The 25,422-nt window shown below is 33.8% G+C and overlaps 5 protein-coding genes across 8 annotated transcripts; 3 read left to right on the top strand and 2 right to left on the bottom strand.

The window, feature by feature from the left end:
* The first annotated feature begins 1,641 nt into the window (after positions 1-1,641).
* Positions 1,642-4,256, top strand: LOC100819451 (UPF0496 protein At2g18630). Of its 4 annotated transcripts, none has more exons than XM_041006624.1 (3): positions 1,642-2,053; positions 2,177-3,533; positions 3,774-4,256. In XM_041006624.1, exon 2 carries the CDS (start codon positions 2,375-2,377, stop codon positions 3,521-3,523), a length of 1,149 nt encoding a protein of 382 aa, XP_040862558.1. In that variant the 5' UTR covers positions 1,642-2,053; positions 2,177-2,374; the 3' UTR covers positions 3,524-3,533; positions 3,774-4,256. The 4 variants fall into 4 exon arrangements, with proteins under 4 accessions (XP_040862558.1, XP_003537511.1, XP_014619356.1 ...); XM_003537463.5 differs by having other exon boundaries at positions 2,172-3,533; XM_014763870.3 differs by having other exon boundaries at positions 2,172-4,256.
* A 1,073-nt stretch (positions 4,257-5,329) lies between these two features.
* On the top strand, positions 5,330-7,815 carry LOC100815180 (calcium uniporter protein 2, mitochondrial). Its single transcript, XM_003537456.5, has 2 exons — positions 5,330-5,999; positions 7,048-7,815. The coding sequence occupies exons 1-2, from the start codon at positions 5,502-5,504 to the stop codon at positions 7,522-7,524; spliced, it is 975 nt and encodes a 324-aa protein (XP_003537504.1). The 5' UTR covers positions 5,330-5,501; the 3' UTR covers positions 7,525-7,815.
* A 2,922-nt stretch (positions 7,816-10,737) lies between these two features.
* LOC100782066 (elongation of fatty acids protein 3-like) lies at positions 10,738-12,022 on the bottom strand. Its single transcript, XM_003538791.5, has one exon. It carries the CDS (start codon positions 11,920-11,922, stop codon positions 10,951-10,953), a length of 972 nt encoding a protein of 323 aa, XP_003538839.1. The 5' UTR covers positions 11,923-12,022; the 3' UTR covers positions 10,738-10,950.
* Positions 12,023-14,549: 2,527 nt separating this feature from the next.
* On the top strand, positions 14,550-15,984 carry LOC100811423 (E3 ubiquitin-protein ligase RNF185). Its single transcript, XM_006590612.3, has 2 exons — positions 14,550-14,761; positions 15,064-15,984. The coding sequence occupies exon 2, from the start codon at positions 15,123-15,125 to the stop codon at positions 15,813-15,815; it is 693 nt and encodes a 230-aa protein (XP_006590675.1). The 5' UTR covers positions 14,550-14,761; positions 15,064-15,122; the 3' UTR covers positions 15,816-15,984.
* A 2,900-nt stretch (positions 15,985-18,884) lies between these two features.
* LOC100780977 (uncharacterized) lies at positions 18,885-23,411 on the bottom strand. Its single transcript, XM_006590611.4, has 12 exons — positions 23,136-23,411; positions 22,968-23,010; positions 22,717-22,743; positions 21,275-21,373; positions 21,036-21,151; positions 20,761-20,941; positions 20,519-20,623; positions 20,324-20,419; positions 20,179-20,199; positions 20,041-20,099; positions 19,843-19,933; positions 18,885-19,369 (listed from the first exon to the last, which is right to left on the bottom strand). Exons 1-12 carry the CDS (start codon positions 23,363-23,365, stop codon positions 19,292-19,294), a joined length of 1,146 nt encoding a protein of 381 aa, XP_006590674.1. The 5' UTR covers positions 23,366-23,411; the 3' UTR covers positions 18,885-19,291.
* Positions 23,412-25,422: the final 2,011 nt, after the last annotated feature.

The raw sequence follows: 25,422 nt of genomic DNA, 5'->3' as shown, positions 1-25,422 counted from the left end.
ATCATTCTACCTCTTTTTCTATTTCTACTCAAACACAATAGAAGCAACCACAATCTAGATTTGACTTCGTGCACAATGTATTCTCTGGTTTCTTCTTTCACTACTTAAGCTTTTTACAAAAGTTTTAAGCGGGAATAGCTTTGAGCACAAGGTACTGTGAATCCGTGATTCTTCTCAACAACGTTTATATAGAAAAATAGGATGCTTTCAGTGGCCATCAAATAGATGCAGTGGTCCAGCAAAAAGGTTATTTCACTTGACATAAGCCCCGGAATCTGACATTTGGCAATCATAGTTTATAAAAGCTAAGAATACCAGAATTTTTTGCTAACAACTTTTGCTTCCATTGAAGTATAAAAAGACCCGCTATTTCAAAGGTCTCTGTTTCGTTTAAGTTGTTTGACTCAAATTTTATTTGCCACATTAACATTTGTTACTTGTTAGTGAGAAACATTAGCGGGCACTATCTCCAACTCTTTGAAAAGTAAGACGTGCATTTCTTCATAATCTCTGCTTGGTGTAAGTTAGTTTCCGCAAATAACATCAGATCAAAATGGGGGTCCATGCTTCCCCATCTCAATTGGTTTCTAGGTTCAATACTAACAAGATGAGAATGACGTTATACACCCCTCACTAAAAACCTCTAAACGGAAAGAAATCCTCCATCGCTTTCCCTGCCAAGAGAACTCTAATGGGAGAGGTAGACATGCAACGCCAAACTAGTTCAGTGAAGTTAAAAGGAAAGCAACACTCCTGTGTAGTTAGTCTTCTTAATGAATATGCATTTCATTTTGTGATAACCTTCTCTAAATCAATTTTAATGGCTATCCACGCTTTCTTTCCTCTCTTTAGTCTCATATAATGAATAATTTATTGTGAAATAATAATGTTTCCCAAGGACGAAGCTGCTTTGAAATGGACGACTTACCAACTCCATAATTGACAGAAGTGTTTGTGTCAATATCTTTGTGACCAATTTGTATGATACATTTCATAAACTTATAGGCTGAAAGTTCTAGCTTCATGTTTATGAGAGCAATAGGAGTTTGATTAATGGTTTCTCCTTGGGCGGATTTGTGAAGATTTCCTTGATCATACCGCACAGGAGTGTTTTCACTACTTCCCATTTGGATTTGGTAAAAAAAAATTTGCATAGTGTCGGGCCCAAATTGGCTTGATGTTTTCCAGCCTCAAGGCCCAGATCGGTATGATCCATTGGGCTAGGCCAATTAATGTAATATTATTTGATTATTATATTATTTGTTTGTATAACATCAGTAAAAATATATACACTTTTAGTTAATTACACTTTAAACTTATTCGTAATATTTTTTTATACATATATCAAAGAAATAAAATAGTTTGGTAACTCATGGTTAAACCTAATTTACACAATTATAAATAAGAAAAGACTAAAATTATAGTTGAAGATAAGGAGGAATGAAAAAGTAAAATTAAGCTTGAATTTAAAAAAGGTTTAAATATGTTTTTAATATTTAAATTTAAATTTAATTTTTTTTAGTCTCTCAATTAAAATTTATAATTTTTTAGTCCTTTAAATATATTTAAGCATTTTATAGAATGAAGAATGAATATATATATTTGATTATGGTCAAAACAACGGGTCTAGAGTCCAAAACCCGTGTGGCTGCGGGAAAAAAAAAAAAAAAAAGCACAACACATTTGTTACTGAACCCTCGGTTAGTGAGTAAAGACGAAGAAGCTGTTTTGAACCTTGAGTAAGAAAAGGACGTAGCAACCCTCTTTGGAATTGCCGGACCACTTCTTCGTTGACTTCTTGCATGGTTCGGGAAATCGCAAAACCCTCACAGTTCTCAATCACCTTCATAGCCTTTCCACAATCTTAACACCCACACACACCTTTTCTCTCTCAATCAATGCTTCAATTCAAGCTGCAATCCACTTCCGTCTATCATTCTTTTCCCATAATTGGCCATCTCAGATTCTTTTCACTCTTTTCCTTCACTTTCTAACTCTTTTTTCTTCGGGCAGAAATTCAAGTCAGAGATACCAACCTAATTCTCAGACCCAGGTACTAAGAACTTCTAAGCTTTCCCACTACATATATACTTAGTTAAAAATTGCAACTTTTTTTTTTTTTTTTTTTATAAATAATTTAGATTCATATGTACCTATTCTGTGTTCTCTAGTGTAGGATTGTCTTTTGGGTGCTGGATCTTGCTACATTCGGGGCATTTTCTTTTCTTACATATCAAAGCCTGGATCTAATTGAGCACTTGAAACACTGCAATTGTTGGGGTTTGAGACAGTTGGTGATTGATTGTGATCCTATTGTATTTACCCTTCTAATTTTGGAAGTTAGGTTTAATCTTTGTTAGGACTAAAATTGGCTATGATGGGGGGTCAATCCAGTAAGATACCTAGCAGTAGTGATGTTCCAACACCCATCAAAATGGGTACCCATTCTCTGTATGCGGCTGATTTGAGTTCTTATGAGGCGGCATGTGTTGAAGATCCAAACTTGCAATCCTTAGATGCTACAATTCAGGAGCGCACCAACAGGGTGATCACCTCGCTTGCCCAAGGGATTGAGGTTCATTCCATATCGATTGAGTCACTAGGGGAAGTGACTGGTAGTTTGCTTGAAATGAATCAGGATGTTGCCAAAGTCATTCTAGAGTGTAAGCAAGATATATGGAACAAGAAGGACAGGGAGCTCTTCTCCTTGGTGGAGGACTTCTTTGAAAATAGCCTCCAGACATTGGAATTCTGCAATGCTCTTGATAAATGCTTGAATCGAGCACGCGAAAGGCATGTTATAGTTAAGTCTGCAATTACCTGTTTTGAGGAAGAGGTGCAAAATGGGGTTGAAGGGTCCACTTATTTGAAGACATTGCAAGAGCTTAAGGGTTTCAAGGAAGCCGGGGACCCCTTCACCGAAGAGTTTTATTCCTTGTTTCAGTCAGTTTATCAACAGCAGGCATCAATGCTGAAGAAATTGCAAATCAGAAAGCAAAAGCTTGATAAGAAACTGAAGTCCCTGAAGACATTGAAGAGGGTGTCAAATGCCATTTTCGTGGCTGCTTTTGTGTCTGTTTTGATTTTCTCGGTGGTGGCAGCTGCAATTGCTGCACCACCTGTTGTAACTGCTTTGGCTGGTGCATTGGCTGTTCCTATAGGCTCAGTGGGGAAATGGTGTAACTCTCTTTTTAAGCGATATGAGACAGCTTTAAAGGGCCAAAGAGAATTAATCATTTCGATGCAGGTTGGCACTTACATTACATTGGTGGACTTGAAGCACATTCAGGTGCGCATTGACCAATTGGAAATAAACATAGAGTCCATGTTGCAGAGTTCTGATTTTGCTCTTAGAAATGAGGATGCTGTAAAGTTTGCGATTGATGAGATTAAGAAGAATATAGACACTTTTGCAGAGACCATTGAGGCTTTGAGTAAGCAAGCTGATGAATGTAGTCGGCAGATAAGGAGAGCAAGGACAATGGTTGTGAAAAAGATTATTAATTACACAAACACTAGCTGAAAATCCTTCGGTAGGTTTTGTAGATTACTATTTCTACCTGGCATCTTCTTTTGCGCCTGCTATAATATAATGTACTGATTAAGCACCCAGCACACATAGCGGCATTGATGTGCTTATGATTATGAAGAAACATACAGATATTAACTTGTGTATAACATTTCTATTTCTACACTGCCTATACTAAGGTCTTTGCATTATTCATATTTACGAACAATTTTCCTGCTTATTTTTTCTCTTACTCTTTTGCTAGATGCAATTGAACATCCTCTGTGAGTGTGGACAACAATAATGGAATCATGAGAAACGCAATCAAAGGGGGAATATGTCTAGGACATTAATAGAAAAATATATATGCAGTTAAAGCACCCTAACTCCTTCAAGTTGGGAGTCCGGTTTGTGATAGTAAATTCCTTCTTTATTGGTTTGCTGCATGTGAGAAACTTTTCTATGCTTGCATTGATAGGATCCTGATGTTTGAGGCATCCACTGACGACAATAGTTGCTGCACCTTATAGGAATCTGATGACATTTTCTAAGCATTGTTGGATTTGAAGTTGTAATTTTTCGATTGGCAGATTCGGATATATTTGCATGGAAATTAGTGAGTTGATGATTCTTTTCCGCCTAGCAGTCAGCTAATATTCAATGTAGAGTGGATTCTTGTGTGTTTTTTCTGGAATAAATCTTGCACAAGACATCAACGGGCCGGTGCATTTGCATTTTGCACTGCAAACCCATAACATATGACACCACTATTTAAAAGAATAATAAAATAATTTGTAGATTAAAATATTTTATTATTATTTGAATGAAATTTGTTATTATGAAAAATAATAATAATTATTATACTATAATAGGACGGATATTTTATATTTTTCTTAATGATGATTTCTGATTTTTTATTTATTATGAATCTATGATTGTATAATATATTATATTTCTAATTCTAAAATAAACTCCTCATATAATATTACGAACCTCATTCTGTAGAGAGAAGCGTAGTTATATATGGATAAACTCTAACACACCTCATTCACATTCATAATCTCTATCTCTCTCTTATTGTCATACCGTATTATCTATCTCTTCTATCCTTTTCTAAGTATATGAATATTAGTATGAGTGTAGTTATAAAAAGTAATATATGATTTAATAAGTAAAAATAAATTATGTGCAGGAGGTGTTTATACAAGTGAGGTGTTCATACGTAAATAAGCCAGAAGAGGGGGAGGGGGAAATCTAATAGAAATGACGGTCTCTTAAAATAACAACAATCATCACCAGGCAAAAAATTTAAAATAAGATATGTAATTTATTTTTATATTATAAATTAGAATATAGAATTTAAAGATGAAATTCTCACTTTTTCAATGAGACATTGTTAATATTTATTTCTTTTCTCTTTTAAAAGTATATTTTACATAATATTTCTATAAGTCTATAATAACTAACCAATGACATAATATTCTTATGGGGTAATAAAAGACAAAAGCGAATACTATCTTGTTGGCGTGGACTCAGCTACTTTCTCGCTGTGTTCTTTCCTTCTAACCACACGTTTAAATGGTAAATGCTAAAATGTAATCTAATTTTGAATACTATTTAGCTATCAGATGACCATGCCTTCCAGTCACAACCACCACAATCCCACGGTTATAAACCCACCTATTCCTTTTCTTCAATCTTTACTGTCCACGTGTCCGTCCATGTTCCTCTCTTTCGGGATTCTTCTCCTCGTGATAATTTATTTTCTCGTTTCAATTTATCGCGCTTCAATCTCTCTTCTTTCTATACATGTATATCTCTCCGAAACAACTCGAGACCATTGAAATAGCCAGCCAAGTTGAGCGTTTCTTCTTAAATTTCTCGCGTGTAAACCTTATCTGTGGTGTGCTCCATCTGCATTGGAGCACCTATATAAGCAACTTTCCTGACCCATCGTTTTCTTCAATTCAATTTATTTCTCTCTCTTCTATCGATGGCGTTCAGGAAAGCTCTCGCTCAAGGACTCCTTAACATCACCAAAGTGTCATCACAATCCCTCACCAATTGTCGGATTTCCTCTTCCTCCGTCATCGGAAAAGTTTCCCCACGCGCCGCCGAGCCCGTTGATCCCGGAGAAAATGGCCGCTTCCGTTCGCCGCAACTCGCCGGAAGAAACCTCCTCGACAAGCTCAGGACGATGGGTGTTGCCCACAACCGGATCCGGTTGGATGGGTTGACGCCGCCGCAGATTAAAATGGTGGACACAGTGACCATCGAGGATGCCAGAAAATTGCTAAAGGTGGCGCAGGTGGAAATGTTGAAAGCGAAACTAAGACAGACCCGAAAGAGTTGCATAACGTTCTCGGAGTTCATTGCGATCTGCGCTGAGCATTGTTCGGATCAGGATCAAGCGGTGGAGATTGCAAAGATGTTGGATGATTCTGCGGCTGTGATTGTGTTGGGAGATGTCGTGTTTCTCAGACCCGAACAGGTTAATTCTTAATTTTTTTTTTCATTTACTCCAATCCAATCTTACTATACTATATTTGTTTTACAATTCTGTTTTTTCGTGTGTTTTTGTTGGGTTGTGTTTTAATTTCTGGGTTGTTACAGAGGGGTGATGGTGGAGATCAAAGATAGGTTTTTTTTTCTTTTTCTTTTCATCACATGCTTCTTCGTGTTTCCCATTTATTTGGATGAGACTACTGAAAACTGATAGCTTTTTTATGATTATTTCTTGTGTTTTTTCGACAGGAAATTGAAACTATGTTGTTTCGCACGTTTGAGGTGGTTAATTAGGGCTATAAAGGACTGCAAAAGCCCATCAGCTTTCATCCATCACCATCATTCATTCAATTTTATCATTCTGGGGCCTTCACTAATGGAAAATTTGGGATTTTTTTGGAAAAAAAAAACAAAAAAAGAAAATTCAAGAGTTTGGTTCAATTGTAATCTGCTTGAATGTGTCTTTGCCCCTACTATCCCCAAATTATTTTGAAAACAAAGACTAAAATGGTATACAATTATTAGCTGCCATTAAGTGAAAATTGGGGGTTAGATTATGTCTGGAAGTATTGAAAGTTGGGGGTCTAGTTTCAAATATTGTCACTAGCAATCCTGTCTTGGTATAGATTTTTTTTTTTTAATAAGAAAATCATCCCATGCCATAGGTGAAGGTTGTGGCATGCTTGTCCATTCAATTGATTTTAATTGACTACTTTCTCCTTACATAAAATACCACCAGAAATTCACCTACAAGTGAAAGTGTTTTTTTTTTTTTTTGGGGGGGGGGGGGGGGGGGGGAGAGGGGGAGGTTATAAAGCCCAGCTTTTTATAATTAGGAGGGTGTAAGGTTTATTTAGGTGATGGTCATTAGTTCTTTACATCTTAGGCATTATTAAATTTGTTCTCGTATGTTCTTATTAGGTACAATCTCAGAAAGTTTAAATTTAATAGCAAGTTTGTGTGATTCCTAGAGGAAAAACCAAATGTAGTTAAAAGCCAATTGTTTTACCCAAACTCTAAAATTTGTGATACAGGTAGCGAAAGCCATCCAAGGTCTTCTCCCTGTACCAGGAGCCAAGGTTCCCGAGTCAATAAGAAGAGAATTCGAAGAAATGGAGAAAAAGAGGTTAGCCATTGACGAGAGAGCAGACACCATGGTTCGGCGTGAGCTCTGGGGAGGGTTGGGTTTTATGATGGTGCAAACAATGGCATTCATGAGGCTTACATTTTGGGAACTCTCCTGGGATGTGATGGAACCCATATGTTTCTATTTGACCTCAATGTACTGCATGGCTTGCTACACCTTCTTCCTAAGGACCTCAAAAGAACCTTCCTTTGAAGGCTTCTACCAAGCCCGTTTCAGCTCCAAGCAGAAGCGACTCATGAAGCTTCACAATTTTGACATTGAAAAGTATAATCAACTCAGGGCTGCTTGCTCTCCCACCACCATGCCTCCTAAGTTTGATCCCTCCATGGCTCTCCCATTTGACAATTCTTCCATTCATCAATGATATTGAAAATGTTGTGGTGATTGGCCTAGTATGAAAATAGAGATTATATGGAAGGCCCTCGACAACATTAATAATTTTTCTTTCACTACAGAGTAGAGACTACAGCACATTGCTGTCCCCTTCAGCAAATTTGGGGTTGCATCCCCTCCGCCGAAAGCTATAGGAACATGTTAGAAACGCGGTGTTAGAATTAGATGCGGCTTTATGTAGAACAGATGCAGAGTGTTCTTTTCAATTTTCCTTTAAATGTCTTTATTTTAGCATGACAAAATGTCAAAACCTCTTTATCAACCTTTTTCTTCACCTGCATACGCTTCATTACAGCTATACTCTCTTCACGAGGACGACAAAATTTGTCCTTCAGCAACACTAAGTCCTTCATTGCCTTAAAACCTGACAAATTTTAGATATTTTCCCTCACTAAACATCCAAAGAAATACCACAATAGAAATAATTGGAAAATAATTTTCTGTTGTACATACTCTTTTAACAACATTAATATTTTAGAGTCACAAAATTATATTTTCATTTAAATTTATCCTTTGAAAATCCAATTTTAGAATCAACTAGAAAATATTAACTTCAACAAAATTTATTAATATATATTAACTTCAAGGGTGAATAGATAATTAGTCCAATGGAAGTGAGAAAACATAGTCTCAAGGAATGACAATCTCATACTTAAGTCTCCGTTGCACAACTCTAGTGCTTGACTTCTTCACCTTCTCATGCTCCTCTTGCTAATTCCTTTCGAATCCTCTTCCTTCACATTCCTGAATCAAGAATGATTATGATTTGGTCCTTATTGACTTGTTCTTGCATGTACATCTTTCATTGAGTTACAAAATACAAGGAGGAACACTTGTTCTGCTGGGTACATAGTTAAACAAGTCTACACTTTTCTTACTTCGGATTCTACAAATACGAGGAGCGTAATTGAGCCAACTGTTATTATGGATAATACCATCACCATCAAAGTCGTTGGGGTTCTCATGGAGAGTTTTATTAGACAAAGCTCAAACCAAAGGAACCTTGAGGAGGCTGAGTATTATCAGAGATGATCAACATTCTAAATATCAGTGTTATTCTTGCTGTCCACAATTGAGGCGTACAAAATTTTAAGATGGGATTCGATTCAATTATTCTTGCTTTGGATGGTACCCTTGGTGAATTTTAGCCAGATTAAGCTTTCCTGGAGGGTGCCTGACTCGAATGCTGGTTGAGGGATTATTCTTGCTGTTCACAATTCCAGGGCGGGGATTTATCTTCGTTTATTGTTTATTGTGGCTGGTTTTTGTTCTTTAACTTAAGTAGGATAGGATTGTTGCACATGAGTAGCAACACGTTCTTTTTTTATGCTAAGTTACATAGGAAAGATTATCTGTTTTTGGGTTCTCTTTCTTTTGGTAACTTGGTTGGAATACTTTTTGTATTTTGATAGGGTATCTCTTGTACCCAATTAATATACCTTATGCTGTGATTACAATTTACAACTTGTTTCTTCTTCTTCTGATTATTACAACTTGTTAGTCCAATAAATAATAAAGCATATCTAACCCAATACTCAAGGTAACATCTTACAACATTTGGCGCAGTTTCATGTCAAATAAATCTATAGTGCGTTTACTTTAAGATGAATTGGTAAACATGACTTAAAAAACATTTTTTAATGAGAACAAATTATTTTTCTTTAGCAATTTGGGTTCTGCACAATCTGATTCTTCCATTTTTGAACGAAGAAGCCACAATTTCTCTTTATGAGTTAAGTGGTTTTGAATTTCTTAGTCCGAAATGAAGAACACTACGCATCATATATGAATTTGCAAGGGTGAGTAGATATGTGTTATATGAGTTCTCTAACACGATAGTAATGTGAGTAGATATGTGGATTACAATGGTAGGATAATTGTAGCATTAGTAAGTGCAAGATGACGGATTTTGCAAGGCTGGCTCAAGATTCATGGTTTATAGACCTTAGACTTGGGTCTCTTTCAAGTGCGGCATGTACGACTTCAGCGACTTGTAAGGTATATCTCAATTGTAGATGATCAACACCTTTTCTTTAAGGTGAATTGATATTTTTGCTAGTCTAGTGTTCAACTGCAATCACTGCATTTTCCATTGGGATTGTTATTTAGAGGTTTTTTTAAAAAGTAAAAACTAATTTATGTTTATTTATAATTATAAACATTTTTTAAAAAAAAAAGCAACTAATTTTGTGAGAAGTTATTCAAAATAGTTTCTGATTTTAATTTTTTTTTTAAAAAAAAATCAACTTTTGATTATTTTCAAAAATTGAAACAAACAAATGTTTTTTATTGAGTGATTATTTTACGAAAAAAGTTGTAACGAACACAATCTAAACATTGCCACTAAACATAAAAATATAATTAATAAATATATGGTTTTTAGAAAACTTATTAAATTAACGCCAAAATATAAATCCTCCTTTACTACTTTCGCTCTCACTACCTATTAATTAACGGGACAAGAAAACACGTCACTGTTTAATTTTGGAGTATAAAAGTGCTTTATTCGTAAGATATAAATTGATTTGGACACTCGAGTTGGCTGCATAAACAACAGCATGTCCATGTGTTACATCTAATAAATTACAAATTTGACATTTGATTTAAAAATAAAGTAAATATAATCAAGTGAGAGATAAAAAGATTGAAGACTCTCGATCATATCATTTAAATAAATAATTAAACTAAAATTAATTAAAACAACATTGATCGTTCATGTTAAAACCATTCCAAGCGATCGATCAAAAACTTATTAAATAAAAAATTGTAAATGCACAATACATCAAACTTATGGCTGTGGGATTGGATCTGTCTTTAGTTCATTGTGTCATGCATCCATCCATTTAAATTTTAGATTCTAGATAGTTTCTTTTCTAAAATATCTACATAATTTAACATTTCTTTCATTAAAAGCCTACCAAACTATTTGACTCATTAGAAATGTATCAATAAATTGGTGAGTTATTGTTTCATACATAAGTACTGTTTGACATCCTGCAAGAGAAAGAAAAAAAAATGAGAATGCAATTTGCCTCATTCAAAGGTCAACTTTGAATTAAAAAATTCCATGGCAACAACCAAAAGCACCACCTCCTATCTAATACCATGAGAATGCAATTTGCAAAATTAAGTAGCACGGAATGATGAGTTGATTAGAATTGAGAAGACTTCAATAATCAATCCGTGAAAGAGATGAAGAACGATTATATATAACTTACAATGTTATCAAAAAGAGTACTCAACAAAACTCTCTATCTTCCTACAATCACATTGGCCTTTTATATAGAACCTGCACGCGTGCTTTTAATTACAAAAAAAAAATAAACTCGGATGCCCAATTCCACAAAGTTTGGGACCTTGCAAGCCATGACTCAACCTTCAAATATATATCTGTGCTTTAATTGGACTTCACTTTATTACTATGTGGTTCTTTTCCAGCGCCCAAGACAGAGGAGCGAGCAATGTTATTATCATTCTCACAACGATGATCAATGACGACACCCTTACGCTTCCTCCTCCTTGCTAAATACATCCTCACGTAAAAATTAAGAAACAGCAACAAAATAGCACCGTTGAGCACGGAATTGAAGACCCACGCGCCAATCCCGTTACACCCTCCTGTTAGAAAATGCAACAAGAGCACTGCTACGTGGCAAACCAAGTTGCACCCAAGCAGCGCAATCTGGCAGTTGAGCACGAGTGGCAGGCACGCGCCACGCGCCGCCACTGATGTCCAGAAGCGGTAGCCGTACATAACGGAGAACGCGAGCGTGGTGAAGAGGATCGCCAGAACTTGGAAAGATTGCGAGAACTCGAGCCACAGGAAAGACATGAAGGTGGAAATCGCGTGGTAGAAGAGCTGAAAGAAAACGAGCTTACGACGTCGTAGGACGACGAGGACGGTTCTCAACATGTGAAGGAAACGCGAGAGGTAGAAAACGTAGGACCAGAAGAAAACACGACCAGAGGGACGCGTCCCAAGGGGGAAACATAGCAGCCACTGGAGCGGGGTCTTGTAGCGCCGCCAGAGCCACCGTGTCTCTTTGATTTCGGCGGCGGCGGAGACCAAGAGGCCGGCGAATATGGTGGCGGAGATGACGGACATCGAGAGGCTGTGGAGCGCGGGAATGGGTCCCAGCGGAACGGGTCTGCCACGTCGAAGAAGAAAGGCTAATGTGAGGTGGAGGAAGATCGAAACGACGACGTAAGAGGCGATTGAGGAGAAGAGGAAGGACCAGGTGGAACCCCAGCATAGGTCGTGACTCCATCTGAAAGTCACGATTGCGGGGTGATCTGAAAGGTAGAAGTTGAGGCTCTTCATCACCGCCGTGGCCTTACCGAGGGTACTGCCGGACGGTGACGTGGACATGGCGGAGATTCTGCTCCTCTTTTCACATTAGCATCACCTGGCTCCTCGCTTTTCTATTTTTCTTCAGGGGAGAGAGATTGAGAGAAGCATTCATTCAATTTGTGGCCTATACATAGTACATAGGGTTGGCATAGTTGGTACGTGGCGATTAATGATTCAACTGGACAACGCACTTCAGCGATTGACCGTTAGGCACGTGGACATCAATAAGCAATCCACATATATTTGGATGGATAAATTTCAAATTATGAGAAATTTTAAAATTATGAGAAATTTTAAATTTTAAGAATTTCAAATACTTTAATTGAAATTTTTTTATTTTCAAAATTTTTTGTTTGGATAAAAAAAATTAAAATTTTGTGTGAAATTTTTTAGGAGGTCAGAAAGTATTTCTTGAAGAAGATTGTAAGAAGAAAATTTCAATTTTTTACCTTTTAGAAAGAAATTGAAATTTCAGATTTTTAGTTGTTTAAAATTCTGTTTTAAAATTCCAAAATTTTAAATTCTTCATAAAAAAACATCCAAACAATGAATTCTAAATTATAGAAATTTAAATTCTCTGATAAATTACTTTCCTCAGTTAAAATTCTCTATCTAAACACCTACTTCGTCTTCCAATTTTATTTCACTTTACCATCATTTTTTATAGTATAACCAAAATAGGTAGTATTGTAGTATTATAATATTTGTCCTATATCTGTAAATCAAAATTGAACGATCTTTATTCGAAGTAAAAAAAATCTAAAAAAATTGAAAAAATTCATTGAGAAACAATAAAATTACATTATGATTGAGATTTGATGCCAATGAAATGAGATCATGAAAAGATAGTTCAATAAATTAAGTATATTATTATTTTTTTTCTTTAAAAGAAGTCCGTTATGAAAAGAGAAAAAAATTTAAAATCCACACATTAATTCTTTTTTGCTTATATGATTTTTGGTGAACTGTAGTATTACTCTAAATATTATTTTGAACTTCCAATCCTGTCCTGATTTTGATAAATTTTTAGAATTCAACTCATTTAAATTGTTGTATAAAAATACGAACATAAATATTGATTACATTTTTAACAATTTCTATTTAAAAAAAATTATAACCTTTAAGTCTAACTTAAATTAAAAAAGTATATGTGTACTTAGTGTACTGTACAGATACTAATTATTAATTTTTATAATGGTTATTCGATGTGAAAATTGAATAATGATGTAATGGACGGTGTTGATGTATGGAAAAACATGAACATGTGTTCTGAGCTAGTTGTAGTTTACAAGTAATTGACCCAAATGACAACTTTTCAACTACTTTGACAAGAACAAGAATGAATAAACCTTAACATAGGAGGCAAAACATGAAGATGCTGATTAATGTGCCCCATAGGCTAAAGTTCTATTTTATTTTTTATTTTTTTATTTTTTTTTGCGAAAAAAAAATAGGACACTGATGAACTAAACATATGACAAGACACATATTACATGGCATTCCAATAACGAGCACTAGCTCAGTTATTTGTCTGGCTCCCAAGTGAAACAGGCAACAAACTTTAGCACTAATTGTGTTGGGAAAACAAGGAGCTCATGGTGCAAATTGTTAGCCATATCGATAACCTTAGGCATTATCTTCCTCCTGGTCGTGAAACATGCATGCTATTACTTGATACTTGATAGTGTATATGTTTTTCCAACATTAGTTTATATTCGAAACTTGCCGAAATTTGTTTTTTATCAGCAAACAAATTTCATTAAAGAAAAGGAAATAGGGTACAAGGGATACCCACCGAACTAACTTAAATATTTCTATTTACCTTGATTTTGATTTGATATTTTCTCATATTGTGAATAAAGAGTGTTTTTAAACCTATATTGATCAGTTGACAACATATATCAATTGATATGATTGATATAGAATTATTCAAATTTGATAAGTGATTTTAAGTCTTAAATATAATTGTATTAAATTCTTAAAAGAAGAGTTTAGTTGCATTATTTTACCGTTCAAACAAAATTATCTTCCTTAATAAATACACCGAAATAATATAAAAAAATTATATTCAAACAATGCTTTAAGGCCCAAACTAATAAAAAGTAATGGCAATTACTTCTTGCACTTTTATTTTTCCTGGAACCCCAAATGTTTTAAAATTTCATATTATCCTTCCTTTATTCTGAAATAACTATTCCAAAAGTGTATAGATATTCTGGAATATGATTTTCATTTCTTTCAGCACCAAAAGCCTTCATTACCATATCTCTAAACCCAAATGTGTTTCCCTTTCTTTCTTCCCTTTATCTCAGGAGGGGAGGGGACAAGGAGGTGCGCGATGGTTGTTGGATTTGGGTGTATGTGGGGCACAGTGATTGTTGGGTTTAAAGGTAGGGTGTGGTGGTGTTGGGTTGATGGCCAAGGTTGTGCAAGTGAGGGAAGGGGTGCTGACTATCACAAAAAGAAGGGTATTTATGTCCTTTAATTATTATTGTTAGGTGCAGGAAGCAAAAATGTGAATCCAAAAGGTAATTCTCGAAAGTGAAAGATGCTTCAGATTGACTTCAAAGGAAACTGGCCCATTGACCCGATTAGCATAGCTGTAATTATACATAGAATAGACCCCAAAAAATAAAAAGAATGATTAGAATATACCAAAATACTACTTTAATAAACAAATAAATAAACAAGGCGAGAGAAAATAAAAAATTAAATACGTAGAGCCGTAGAGGAACCTGGAAACTTCCACGAGGTTTTCGGTGAAAACCAAATTTGGGGCTTTGCATCGCAAGATTTACCCTTTCCAATCAAAATTCTTCTGCCTTCCCCAACCAATTGTCTTTCTCACTATCGATTTGTAAGTTTCTCTCTCAGAATGCTTATTTCGTTATCAATTCATGTTTTTATTTTTCTACGTTTTTATTCTGAGACGAGATCTGTATCTCTTTTGTTAAAATATACTTTTCTTCTTGTTTTGTTTTCTCGTTCCACTAATTGCAACGTTCAATCCCTAGATTTATACGTCGATTATTCGATTGATTAATTGTTGATTTTCGTGCAATTCGCTGTTTCGTATTTTAGTATAACCTTGTCGGTGACAATGATGCAAATGCGATATAGCCTATGGTGATTTTTTTTAATTTATTTGTGACATTGTAGGGTTTGGTTGGCATTGTAATTGATTTTGTTTGTGAAGATCTGAGTGAGGGGTTAGGCAAATGACGAGTGGTTTTGGTGAATCAACGAGAGCATCTGCACCGAGCCCATCATGCTCGGGGAACAGTTCAAACGATGCTGGCGATTTCGAATGCAACATATGCTTCGATTTGGCGCAAGATCCTGTGATCACACTCTGTGGTCACCTATTCTGTTGGCCATGCCTTTATAGGTGGCTCCATCATCACTCCCATTCTCAGGAGTGCCCTGTTTGCAAGGCCCTTGTGCAGGAAGAGAAATTGGTTCCTCTTTATGGAAGGGGCAAAACACAGACCGATCCCAGGACCAAGTTATATCCTGGAATGGAGATCCCCCACCGTCCTTCCGGGCAGAGGCCGCAAACCATGCCGCCCCCGCCGCCTCCCGAGGTCAACCCATTTGGGAGTTATGGGTTTGGACTCATGGGAGGGTTCATTCCTATGGCAACTGCCCGATTTGGAAACTTCACGCTTTCCACTGCCTTTGGTGGGTTTATCCCGTCCCTGCTCAACATTCATTTCCATGGTTTTCAGGATGCCACTGTCTATGGGACAACGTCTGGTTATCCCTTTGGGTTTAATGGCTTTCATGGAGGGAATGCGCGGGGTTTTATGCAGGCAACCGGTCAAGTGCAGCGGCAGGAGGACAATGTTTTGAAGAATCTGCTTATGTTGATTGGGTTTCTCGTCCTTCTTACGGTTATTTTTGTGTGGTAATGGTCGTTTTGTGTTGAGGTTACAATGCTTCTTAAGGAGTTGTTGTGTGTAAATATTTTAGCTGACTTCGTATGAGGGAATTGTATGCTTGAGAAGGTTGCCACTTTGGCTCTTTATTAACTGTATTATAAGCATTGCAGTAAACTTGAATGCTGCCTGTTTGTCTTTATCACTTGCCTGTTGTTTTTCTGTCTTTTAATAGCTTCTCCCTATGTGATCCCATATTTGGTCTTGAAGCTTTTTGGTTGTTGGCCTCACAAAAATAGCTTATTTTTCAAGTATCTGGAATAAGAGTTGGTAGCTTCACTGTGCTGCTGCATGGTCATTAGCAGCACAAGTTTTGGTTTGACAATTAGTATCTCATTATTGGAGAATTATTGTGATTGATAGCTGAAACTTATCAATTTTATTGATATCCTTCCTAACGCAAATTGAGGGCGTGGTTTCGAACAAATGGAAAGACTTGGATGTTTACAATATTCAAGATTCAAGATGGGGTAATGGCACTAGATTTACATATTTTTTTGCTATAGTTGTATTTTGGATTGGAATTGGAGACATTCATTTAGCGTGGTGTAGGCAATGTAGCTAGCTTTGCTCTTAAGATTAATTCCAATAGAGATCAATGTATAAATAGAGGCGTTGATGCTGGAGTCAATATTTATCTCATTTTGCTCTTACATAGATATTCTGTTTTGGATTTTGAGTAATAAACAGAGAAGAGTCTTCACAGGTTTTCTGATTTTTATTGGTATGTTTGGAGAAGAGGAAGGAACATAGAGAAAGAAGAACGGCATATTTTTTAGAACAAAAATTCAATTTTTTTGTTTTATTTTATTTTCAACTCAAATTTAAACTTTTCACTCTTTTTTCATCGAATGAAAGGGTAAAGTTTTTGCATATAGACTCCAGCACAATGTTGTGTTGGTTTTTTTTGTCAGGATACTTCTTTGGATGTGGTAGATTGGGTGAATATATCTGATTTTACAAATAAAGGTTGAAGGTTTAATTTATTGAGTATAAAAAGAAGCTAATGAAATGCTAGACAGTTTAAAGATTATTGGCATAATGTTGTGTTGGTTTTTTTTGTTCCCAATTACATTTCCGATTTAAAGATAAAAACCAATCAACCATGTAGGCGAAATCAAGAAACTATAATGAAGAAACTATAAAGGTGAAAGTATGTGACTATTAAGCAACTCTTTGCATTTTGTTTTTCATTAGACTAGAAGATAAATATGATATGTTTTAAACAAAATATTTTGACTTTTTTTTAGAAGAAAACATATTTTGACATTATTTAATCACGTAACTTTTTGTTAATTTTAATATCTTTATTATATTTCAATTTGAATTTCAATTCAAAGATATTTGAGCCGTAACTATTTGCCTTTTAAGGATGTTGTTTTCTTTCTCTTTCTTATGTACGTACATGTATGTGTTTGTGTAATTTTCAAGGTTAATGTTAAATATCCTTTTATCCAGGACTTTAGAAAATGAAATGATATTTTACTACTTTCATTTTTAGGGACTATTTTTATACCGTTAACTAATTAAAATTCATGTTAACTTTTAAGTTAATTATTGTAAAAATTAATAAAATTATTATATATACAATTTTTACACCGTTGATACATGTATTATTTACTAATATATATTTTTTTTACTTCTACTCATATTTTAAACATCTTTATGTTTTAATTTTATTTCTTATTTTAAAACTTTTAAAGCTGATAACAATAATAAAAAAATTTAGAGGGGGTGGGGGAGAGATTGACCCTAACACTGTCAAACTAAATTTAATCTATTTATGTAGGATTGCTATTAAATCGAACTAATTTGACATTAATTCAACATAAGTTATTAACTATCTATGAAATTAGTTCACTAAATAAATGAGTTGAACTGGGATCAAATATCCTATAACTCGTGTCCAAGAATTTGTTACACTCACATGTATTCGAAAAAATATAATTTATATGTGTGTATCATTGATAATATACGTAAATTGCATTTAAGAAAAGGAAGTCCAGGACGTGATTCAAAGTTCAAATGAAGGTTGATGAGGGCTAACAACATTCGAATTGTCATTAATTATTATCCTCATAATATATGTAGTAGGAAATCTATGTGTGTAGTTCATGCTTTAGACTTGTTGGAAAGAAGAAACAAGGAAAAACCGATTCTTCATTATGAATATATTTAGAGTGCATCAATTCCAATTTAAAGATTTTTTTTTTAATTTCAGGTGTATATTAATTAAGGGAGAAAAATCAAATACATAAGGATGTTTGTTTGAAAAACAAATAAGGCTATTAATTTAATTATGTGATTGTTTCAGTTTTATATAAAAAATAATAAAAATTTCTTATCTGAATAAACCAATCTGAAAATATAATTATTTCTTGAAAATAATTTATACCAAACATAAATTAAGGTCATAATAGTAATATGACTGTTTGGATTAGTTGTAGGAATCCATAGTAGAGAATAAAATTATGGTTAGGAGTAGCGTTAACAACATATTCTCTATCATATATATATATATTTTTTTTTACATACACTTTTTCATAGGTTGAAAATTATAAAATTAGAAAAGAAAATCATTATCAGAGGTAGGATCCATAAAAAAATATAAATTTCAATAAATTTAAATCAATAATAAAAATTGTATTGTTAGTATTTCTCTTATGGGTAAATAAATACAAAAGTAACTATTTGTTTCTTTTACTCGTGGATTATTAAAGATGCACGATTAGGGGTGTGTGCATGAATAAACTAATACCAATGCTAACAAGTGATTTTGAAGGTGTAACTTGAGAGAGACCGTAACTCCGTAAGTAGTACCCCGAGAATATAAATATAGGGATATATTCTGTCCTTTTGTGTGCCTTAAAGCAAAATCAGAAGCGGGCTTCAACATAAAAGAACAGATATTTAAATTATGATCACATCAAGCCACTAGAGCCTTATAGTAGGCCTTGGCACCTTGAGCTACCGCTCTGTTCATACATGAGTTAATACAAAATCACCAATCCCAATCGGTGTTACATACAGCAACATGAAGTGTAAGGTTTTCAATTTTTTATTCTGTAGAGATTATCAATCATACAATATGAAGAATGAATCGTGAGTGAACGGTTCATAATTCAACCAACCCCGTCTTTGCTAGCTGTTGATAGCGATTATTAATTAGTGACACAAAAAATGGAATACGGTATAAGAATCGTGAACGGGTGATTATAATTCATATACTTGATAACTTTGATAGCTGGTGTAAGAACTGTGAACGATTCATAATTCATTAAGTTGATAGCTCGTAGCTGGTAATCGTATAGCACATTTTAACACGCTAATAGAAGCGTTTCCTAACTAATAGCTGAATGTCATGGTGGAATTGAAGTGGTTCAATATTGGGCAGCTCTACATGTGTCTTACAGTCCCACAAATCAAGACACAAAATTTTTGCTGGCTTCTCAGTAGTCTCCATAATCAGCATCATCACTTCCAGTTTTCTTCCCAAGGTATCTGTAGTTGGCATACTGCAAAATTATCTGCCACTGTTAAGGTTTAGCAACTTTATAGTCCTAAACATATTTCTTTAAGGAGTTATATGTTCAAGAGTTAAGTTTTCTTTAAAATAAAAAGGATTATTTTTTATTCATAACAAATATTTTAATTTAATAATTTTCTAACAAAAAACTAAATTTGCATAAGTTTAATGTATTAATCTCTATTTACTTTTATAGATATTATATAACTCTCTTAATTTAAAAATAAAATGTCTTTCCCTTTTTTTTTTTCTTCTAAATATCAACTCCCACCAATACAAGAAATTATTATATGTTCTGACTTATATGTTCTTGACTAGTCTCCACATGACACATGCCATATAGAAGTTGATTAGAACTGTCTTAAATTAGGTAATAATTTCTCTAAATATATGCCAACTGTTAAGACTGTGGGAGAGAGAAGTGCAACCAAAACAAGAGTAAATTGAAAATTTGCATGATAAACTGCAGGATACGAATAGGTCCAATGCCACGCAAACTATGGCATCCAACAGCCATGGCATATTAGCTCTGATGCTTTCCCATTCGGTAGTTCGTACAAGAATACTGCTCAGAAGACAGAACAGAACAACAGAGGAGTTAGATTGCTTAATTTTAGTTTTCTCAGAATAACAGGATGATGAAAAATATATGCAAGGGAGGGAAATCCTAACCTTCCCACGTAAGTGGCATTGGCGATTAATGCAAAGACGAACATAAGAGGATTTAAGCCCTATCAAATGAAGAGATAAAGCATCTATAAATCAGTGAAATACAATGTGAGTTAAAATTTGATTAAGATCAAATGTCACCTCCACGCCCCCTCTTTTAATCTGGTCAATGATAACGTAATCAACAACTTTATCAGTAATTAATTAACGCACAGAAAAAAAAAATATAAGGGCAGAAGAAATGAAGAATATTCAGAAATAAAAAGAAGTTAATTTTGAGACAGACATTCAACCATATTTGAGGAAGCCGGCCACCCATGTAGATAACAGCCATGAGCCATCCTAACCATTGACCCAAAGCAGTGTGCATGCTGTTGTGCTCCTGTGATGATAAGTGGCAGCAAGATAATGCAATTATGCAAACAAAGCAACCATACTCGGTAAAAATGATGATACGAGTGTGTGAATAAATTAATTATACTTGCAAGAGTAGTTTTCTTCCATTGAATCTATTGTATCCCTCCATCAAGGCATTACCCTGCCGGGGAAAGTTCATAGATGCTACTAGAAAAGTTCCATAAGTGGCCTGAAACATATATGGAGATTAAAATTGTGGTTACATTCAAGTTACAGTGTAAGTATTAATTAATGGTTTAGTATTGGTGCAAAATTATATAATACAAATTCTATTAACAAAGTTTGATTTGAAGGATAAAAACTCACAGGGACAGAACGGGGGATGGGTCTAGGCTGTGTTACAGGCTTCTTAGAAGAAAGTGGATGAGCCTCATCATCATCAGAAGATGAATCGTCGTTCATTACAATGGCTGAAGGGACACTTTTAGCAGCTCTCAAGTATGTACCAAATGGTGGAGTATCATTAGCAGCCAAAGATCTCGCTGACCTGTTTCATTAACTCAAATAATAATAAAAATATCACTTGGATAATTTCTTAATCAAAACATTAATTAATTACTAAGGTTGCGTAAATATGGTACCTATAGTAGTAATCCCGTCGAGGCGTTTCTTTGGGTCCGTCATTTTGTATTGGAATCCCAGAGTGGTCGCGGCCTGGTTTCGGTCTCAAAGGTTTTTTCTCTTCTTCTTTATAAGCCTATTAACATAATAAAGAATAAGGTAATGAAATATATACATGTACTCTTTGAAAAAATAATATCGTACTCGTGTATTATTTTCTTTGGGGAAGCTTGTAATTCGAACAAGCATGTCTCTGTACCTCATCGGTGTTGATCTTCCCATGACGCTTGCCCCATTTATAGATGTAATCATAATAGAAACTTTGAAGTACTAACACGATCGTAGTGATTGTGTAAAGCTGTAGATCACAATAATAAGTGGTATTAAGGACGTAGGCTTAATTTCTATGCACTCAATCTAAACAAATTTAGACTATTAATTAATTAGAAATTATATTAAGTATCACTTTTAAATTAATTATTATAAATAATAATAAGTTTATTATATATGATAATTTATGATTAAACATAGTATAAATACATTTTACTTCTTTTTAACGGAGAGTACAAAGACTTTTTTACACTCTTAATGATATTTCAGTTTATTTTTTATTACCTATTCACATAATGCTATTATATTTTTAAGGAAAAATATTATTAGTTAATACATACCCGTGTATATACTATGATAAAAAACATTTTAAAGATGCATTATTTTATGAATTTTATAAAAAAAAACAAGTTATATTTCTTATATAAATAAAAAATACAACTTAAAAAATATATACTACTTATAAAGCAACCGTTAGAAAAAGGGAAAGAGATTATTACAATTTGCAAGAACATTTCCTGTAAAAGAAAAATTTATCTCTGGAAATGAATACAAGAACACGTGTACAATGTATTGGGCCTTGAGCTTAGTAAAGTGGCATCTCTATGTTGTTTTTCTGTAACAATTAGGCCTACCATATTTTTGCAAAAATAAAATAAAATTATGGACCTTAGTTTCAAACTTCAGAATAGTATGTTTGGCAATGTTTAAAAGTTACAAATATTATCTTACAAAATTAAATATGGTTGATTGTAGTAAATTGAAATTAAGTTTAATTTTAAAATAAGTTTGAGTAAAACTAAAATTAAATATTTTTTTTGCATTAGATACAGAAATTTATATTAATTTATTATTATTTTTATTCAGAAAAAAAATATTGCTTTGGAAATACAAATCAATTTAATTAATATTAAGGATTTTGTTAATATTAATGTTTTCCAAAAAAAAGGATTTTTTCTATATAAACATTAAATAGTTTTTTATATAATAAATACTTTTGATTTTTTCTACTTAACGTAACGGGTTTGTTACAATTACAAATGCACACACTGGAATCTGTAAATTTAGAAAATTAAGATCAATCAAAATCAAATTGACACATCCAAACGTGCTATTTCCAAGGCTAAACATAATTTAAAAGTTTCAGACTTTGTTGTCTAGAGATCTAAGGCTGTATTTGGTTTAGGATGGGAAAGAAAAAAATTTATATTTTTCATGTGTATTTTTTATTTGAATTAATTAATTAATTTTTATTTTTTACTTTCATTCTCTAAATCAAACCCATCTTAAAAATCCATATACCCGAAAAAATAATAGAAATAATATACATATAAAAAATTCCGGAGAGATACGTTTCTAATATATAATTACCAGAGCTGTGTAGTACTGGGTTGGCAACTGGTTTCGCAGTCATCGAAAAGCAAGAAGAAAAACACAAAACAAAAACAAGAAAATAGTAAGTCAACAATCAAAATAAGTACAGATAGCACATATTCATGTAAAGTTTTTAGATACAAAAACATAAAGGCAAGTGAGATTAAAGCATGAAAGAACTGGAATAAGAACAGGCAAGGAACAAAACAAATTAATTTTTTAATACGGTTAACTTAAAACTCACATACCGTGGCTGGCTCCAGATGGCAACCAACGAGGTTGAATATGTCGCTGCATCCAAATAATTCAGTAAAACAAATAGAGTACTGGACTAATTAATTGTTTAGTTCCAATAATAAACGTAAGATTTGGATAAAACTATGAGAAAATGAAGAAAAGTTGACAAACTAACTAACCCCGCGACCCAAGTGAGGAGAAAGGCTAAGGAGACACCATGGCTGGACTTAGCGCGAAAGTTGGTTATTATCTGAGGAATTTCTGCTACTCCCCAACATATGAGACTTATGAAGCCAAAGCCAAAGGAAATTTCATCTTTCAAATTGCAGAGACAATCACCCAAGTATTTCTCAACCCAACCCACACAGGGTTTACTCTCCTTCACGCAGTACGATGGTAGCATTGGCATTTCTTACGTTTTCCTTGCACTTGGAGAGAGGGGTTTAGCTGTTTTTAAAGGAAGAGCTAACCTGCTGAAATTACCAAACTAGATGCTACAAAGTACCTGTTGGTTGGACTATGTTGTCCATATCGGTGTTTATTAATTGCACAATTTGCTGAAAACAAAAATTTAGTATCATCGCTACACGTGTGGGGCATATTCTCTCAAGTGATGCTATATATATGAAGTGAACTACTCCATGTGAGTCTATGCATATTGCAAATTAAATTATATTTTGAGACAAATTAAATCATCTAATTACATTTGCGCTAGCTCTCTCGACTTATGTTATCAAAATTGACGCTTTTAGACTTTCCAATAGACCATGGTCATGTTACACATGAGAACACCAAGAAATGTTGTTCAAAATCATGTTGACATTGCACCAAACCTAAGAAAATTCTACTTCGTCAATTTTTAAAAAAATACATATTGTCTGTTTTTTTTTTCTCTCTTTACAGCGCTACTGTTTTTTTTAATGGGATTGGCAAAATTAAAATGGACACAGCAAATGTCAAGAAAGATTCAGCAAAGGAAAAAAAAAGCAGATGTCAAGAAAGTGTTGACATTATTGTATTGTTTTTTCCGTACTTTTCTTAAGCAAAAAGAAGAGCATGCAAGGTCATAGTACTTTTTTTTTTTTTTTGGTTTTATTATCTCAAAAGAAAACTCTGAACAGAAATTAAGTGGCTCTGACTAGTGGACCCTGAAAAGAAAATAATATTCGGAACATTCATAGCATATACTGGAAAATGATTCCCAAGATGATATATTTACTGGATGAAAAATACTTCGTGAAAAACACTTTTTAAATACATTCTTTTTTATTGGTTAAAATTTATTAAAATTAACAAACTTTTGTAGATCTTATATGTTATTTAATAAATCTCTTTTATAATTTTATGATTTTTTAATAAATTTTAATCAATAAAAAATGTGTTATGTTCTTTTTAATTCCAGTGATCCACTGGGATTTTTTTTCCTTCGATTACCAACCCCTTTTTACTAGTTTCTCAACTTTTTGATCAGTTTTTCTCAAAAGCCAGTTTTATAATTTATTTAATATAAATTGGATATTAAACCGGTTCACCGTTTTTCAGTCTTTCCGAACTATTCTGTCGAATTTTCAAAATACTAATTCCAAGTCCCAACCTTTTTCTGCTTTACTTTTTTTGGAAGTTTATCTTTGAAAAATGCATTGGGGATTAAGTGGTCAATATCGAAATTTCCTTCTTAATTAGTTGCCTTTTAATTACCACATTCTACATGGCAGCCTTTCTCAATAATATTTCTTTTCTTATATATTATAGTTTTGCGATTAAGTTTGAGACCACGAGTTTAAAGAATCTGAAACTCATACATTCGGATCATTACATGTTGTAGGACAGCAATTTTTAATTGCAGTTTCTTTTTCTTTTATCTCTTAATTTGTTCCGCTGGCTTCCATATATAGTTTCCTATATAAGACTCGTTCAGCCGGAGCTAGCAAAGTAGAATTTATATAATTGATAATTTTGACCAAGTACATCTGAATCTCTTATGGTCACATTTCACTCAATAAACACACAAAAGTAACAATGAATTCATCAATATTGACAATAAACTCATTCATTATTTTGCTTGTTTATGAGTTTGTCATATATAAACTACACTGTACGATATTGATGTAGAGTTTGGCAAATGAAAGAGTTATGCCTCCATGAATCATTCCATTATACTGACCAAGTTCAAGATGGGACACCAAAGGCAAATCCGAGACAGAGTGCATAATATAGCCACAGTCGTTTCCAAACATTAATATTGGTGAACCTGGTCTCTAAACTCGTCAAGGTTCATGTTCAAAAACAACGGTTCTGCCTGCATATATCACTGTATCGTTCTTCTTCTGCACTCAAACAAATTTTCTATATTGAAACTAGGTAATTGTGTTTTTTCTTTTTCTTTTATCATTCCTTTAACAAACAGTAATCCGTACTTACTAAATAAGAATTTGGGGGCACCAAAACAACAAGGAGAAACAAAAA

This window comes from Glycine max, chromosome 11 (assembly GCF_000004515.6).
Source record: "Glycine max cultivar Williams 82 chromosome 11, Glycine_max_v4.0, whole genome shotgun sequence".
Taxonomy (NCBI): Eukaryota; Viridiplantae; Streptophyta; class Magnoliopsida; order Fabales; family Fabaceae; genus Glycine; species Glycine max.
Note: the sequence above shows the minus strand (reverse complement) of the source record. Positions and strands in the feature narration are given on the sequence as shown.

What these genes read in the sequence shown, in the direction of transcription:
- LOC100780977 (XM_006590611.4), bottom strand. Translation starts at nt 23,365, where the DNA reads ATGCCAATGCTACCATCGTACTGCGTGAAGGAGAGTAAACCCTGTGTG. An exon ending in GCCATCTGGAGCCAGCCACG is followed by an intron (nt 22,744 to 22,967) that starts GTATGTGAGTTT and finishes CTGCGAAACCAG; the next exon opens with TTGCCAACCCAGTACTACAC. An exon ending in GGAAGATCAACACCGATGAG is followed by an intron (nt 21,152 to 21,274) that starts GTACAGAGACAT and finishes TTATGTTAATAG; the next exon opens with GCTTATAAAGAAGAAGAGAA.
- LOC100782066 (XM_003538791.5), bottom strand. Translation starts at nt 11,922, where the DNA reads ATGTCCACGTCACCGTCCGGCAGTACCCTCGGTAAGGCCACGGCGGTG.
- LOC100811423 (XM_006590612.3), top strand. Translation starts at nt 15,123, where the DNA reads ATGACGAGTGGTTTTGGTGAATCAACGAGAGCATCTGCACCGAGCCCA.
- LOC100815180 (XM_003537456.5), top strand. Translation starts at nt 5,502, where the DNA reads ATGGCGTTCAGGAAAGCTCTCGCTCAAGGACTCCTTAACATCACCAAA. An exon ending in TGTTTCTCAGACCCGAACAG is followed by an intron (nt 6,000 to 7,047) that starts GTTAATTCTTAA and finishes TTTGTGATACAG; the next exon opens with GTAGCGAAAGCCATCCAAGG.
- LOC100819451 (XM_041006624.1), top strand. Translation starts at nt 2,375, where the DNA reads ATGATGGGGGGTCAATCCAGTAAGATACCTAGCAGTAGTGATGTTCCA.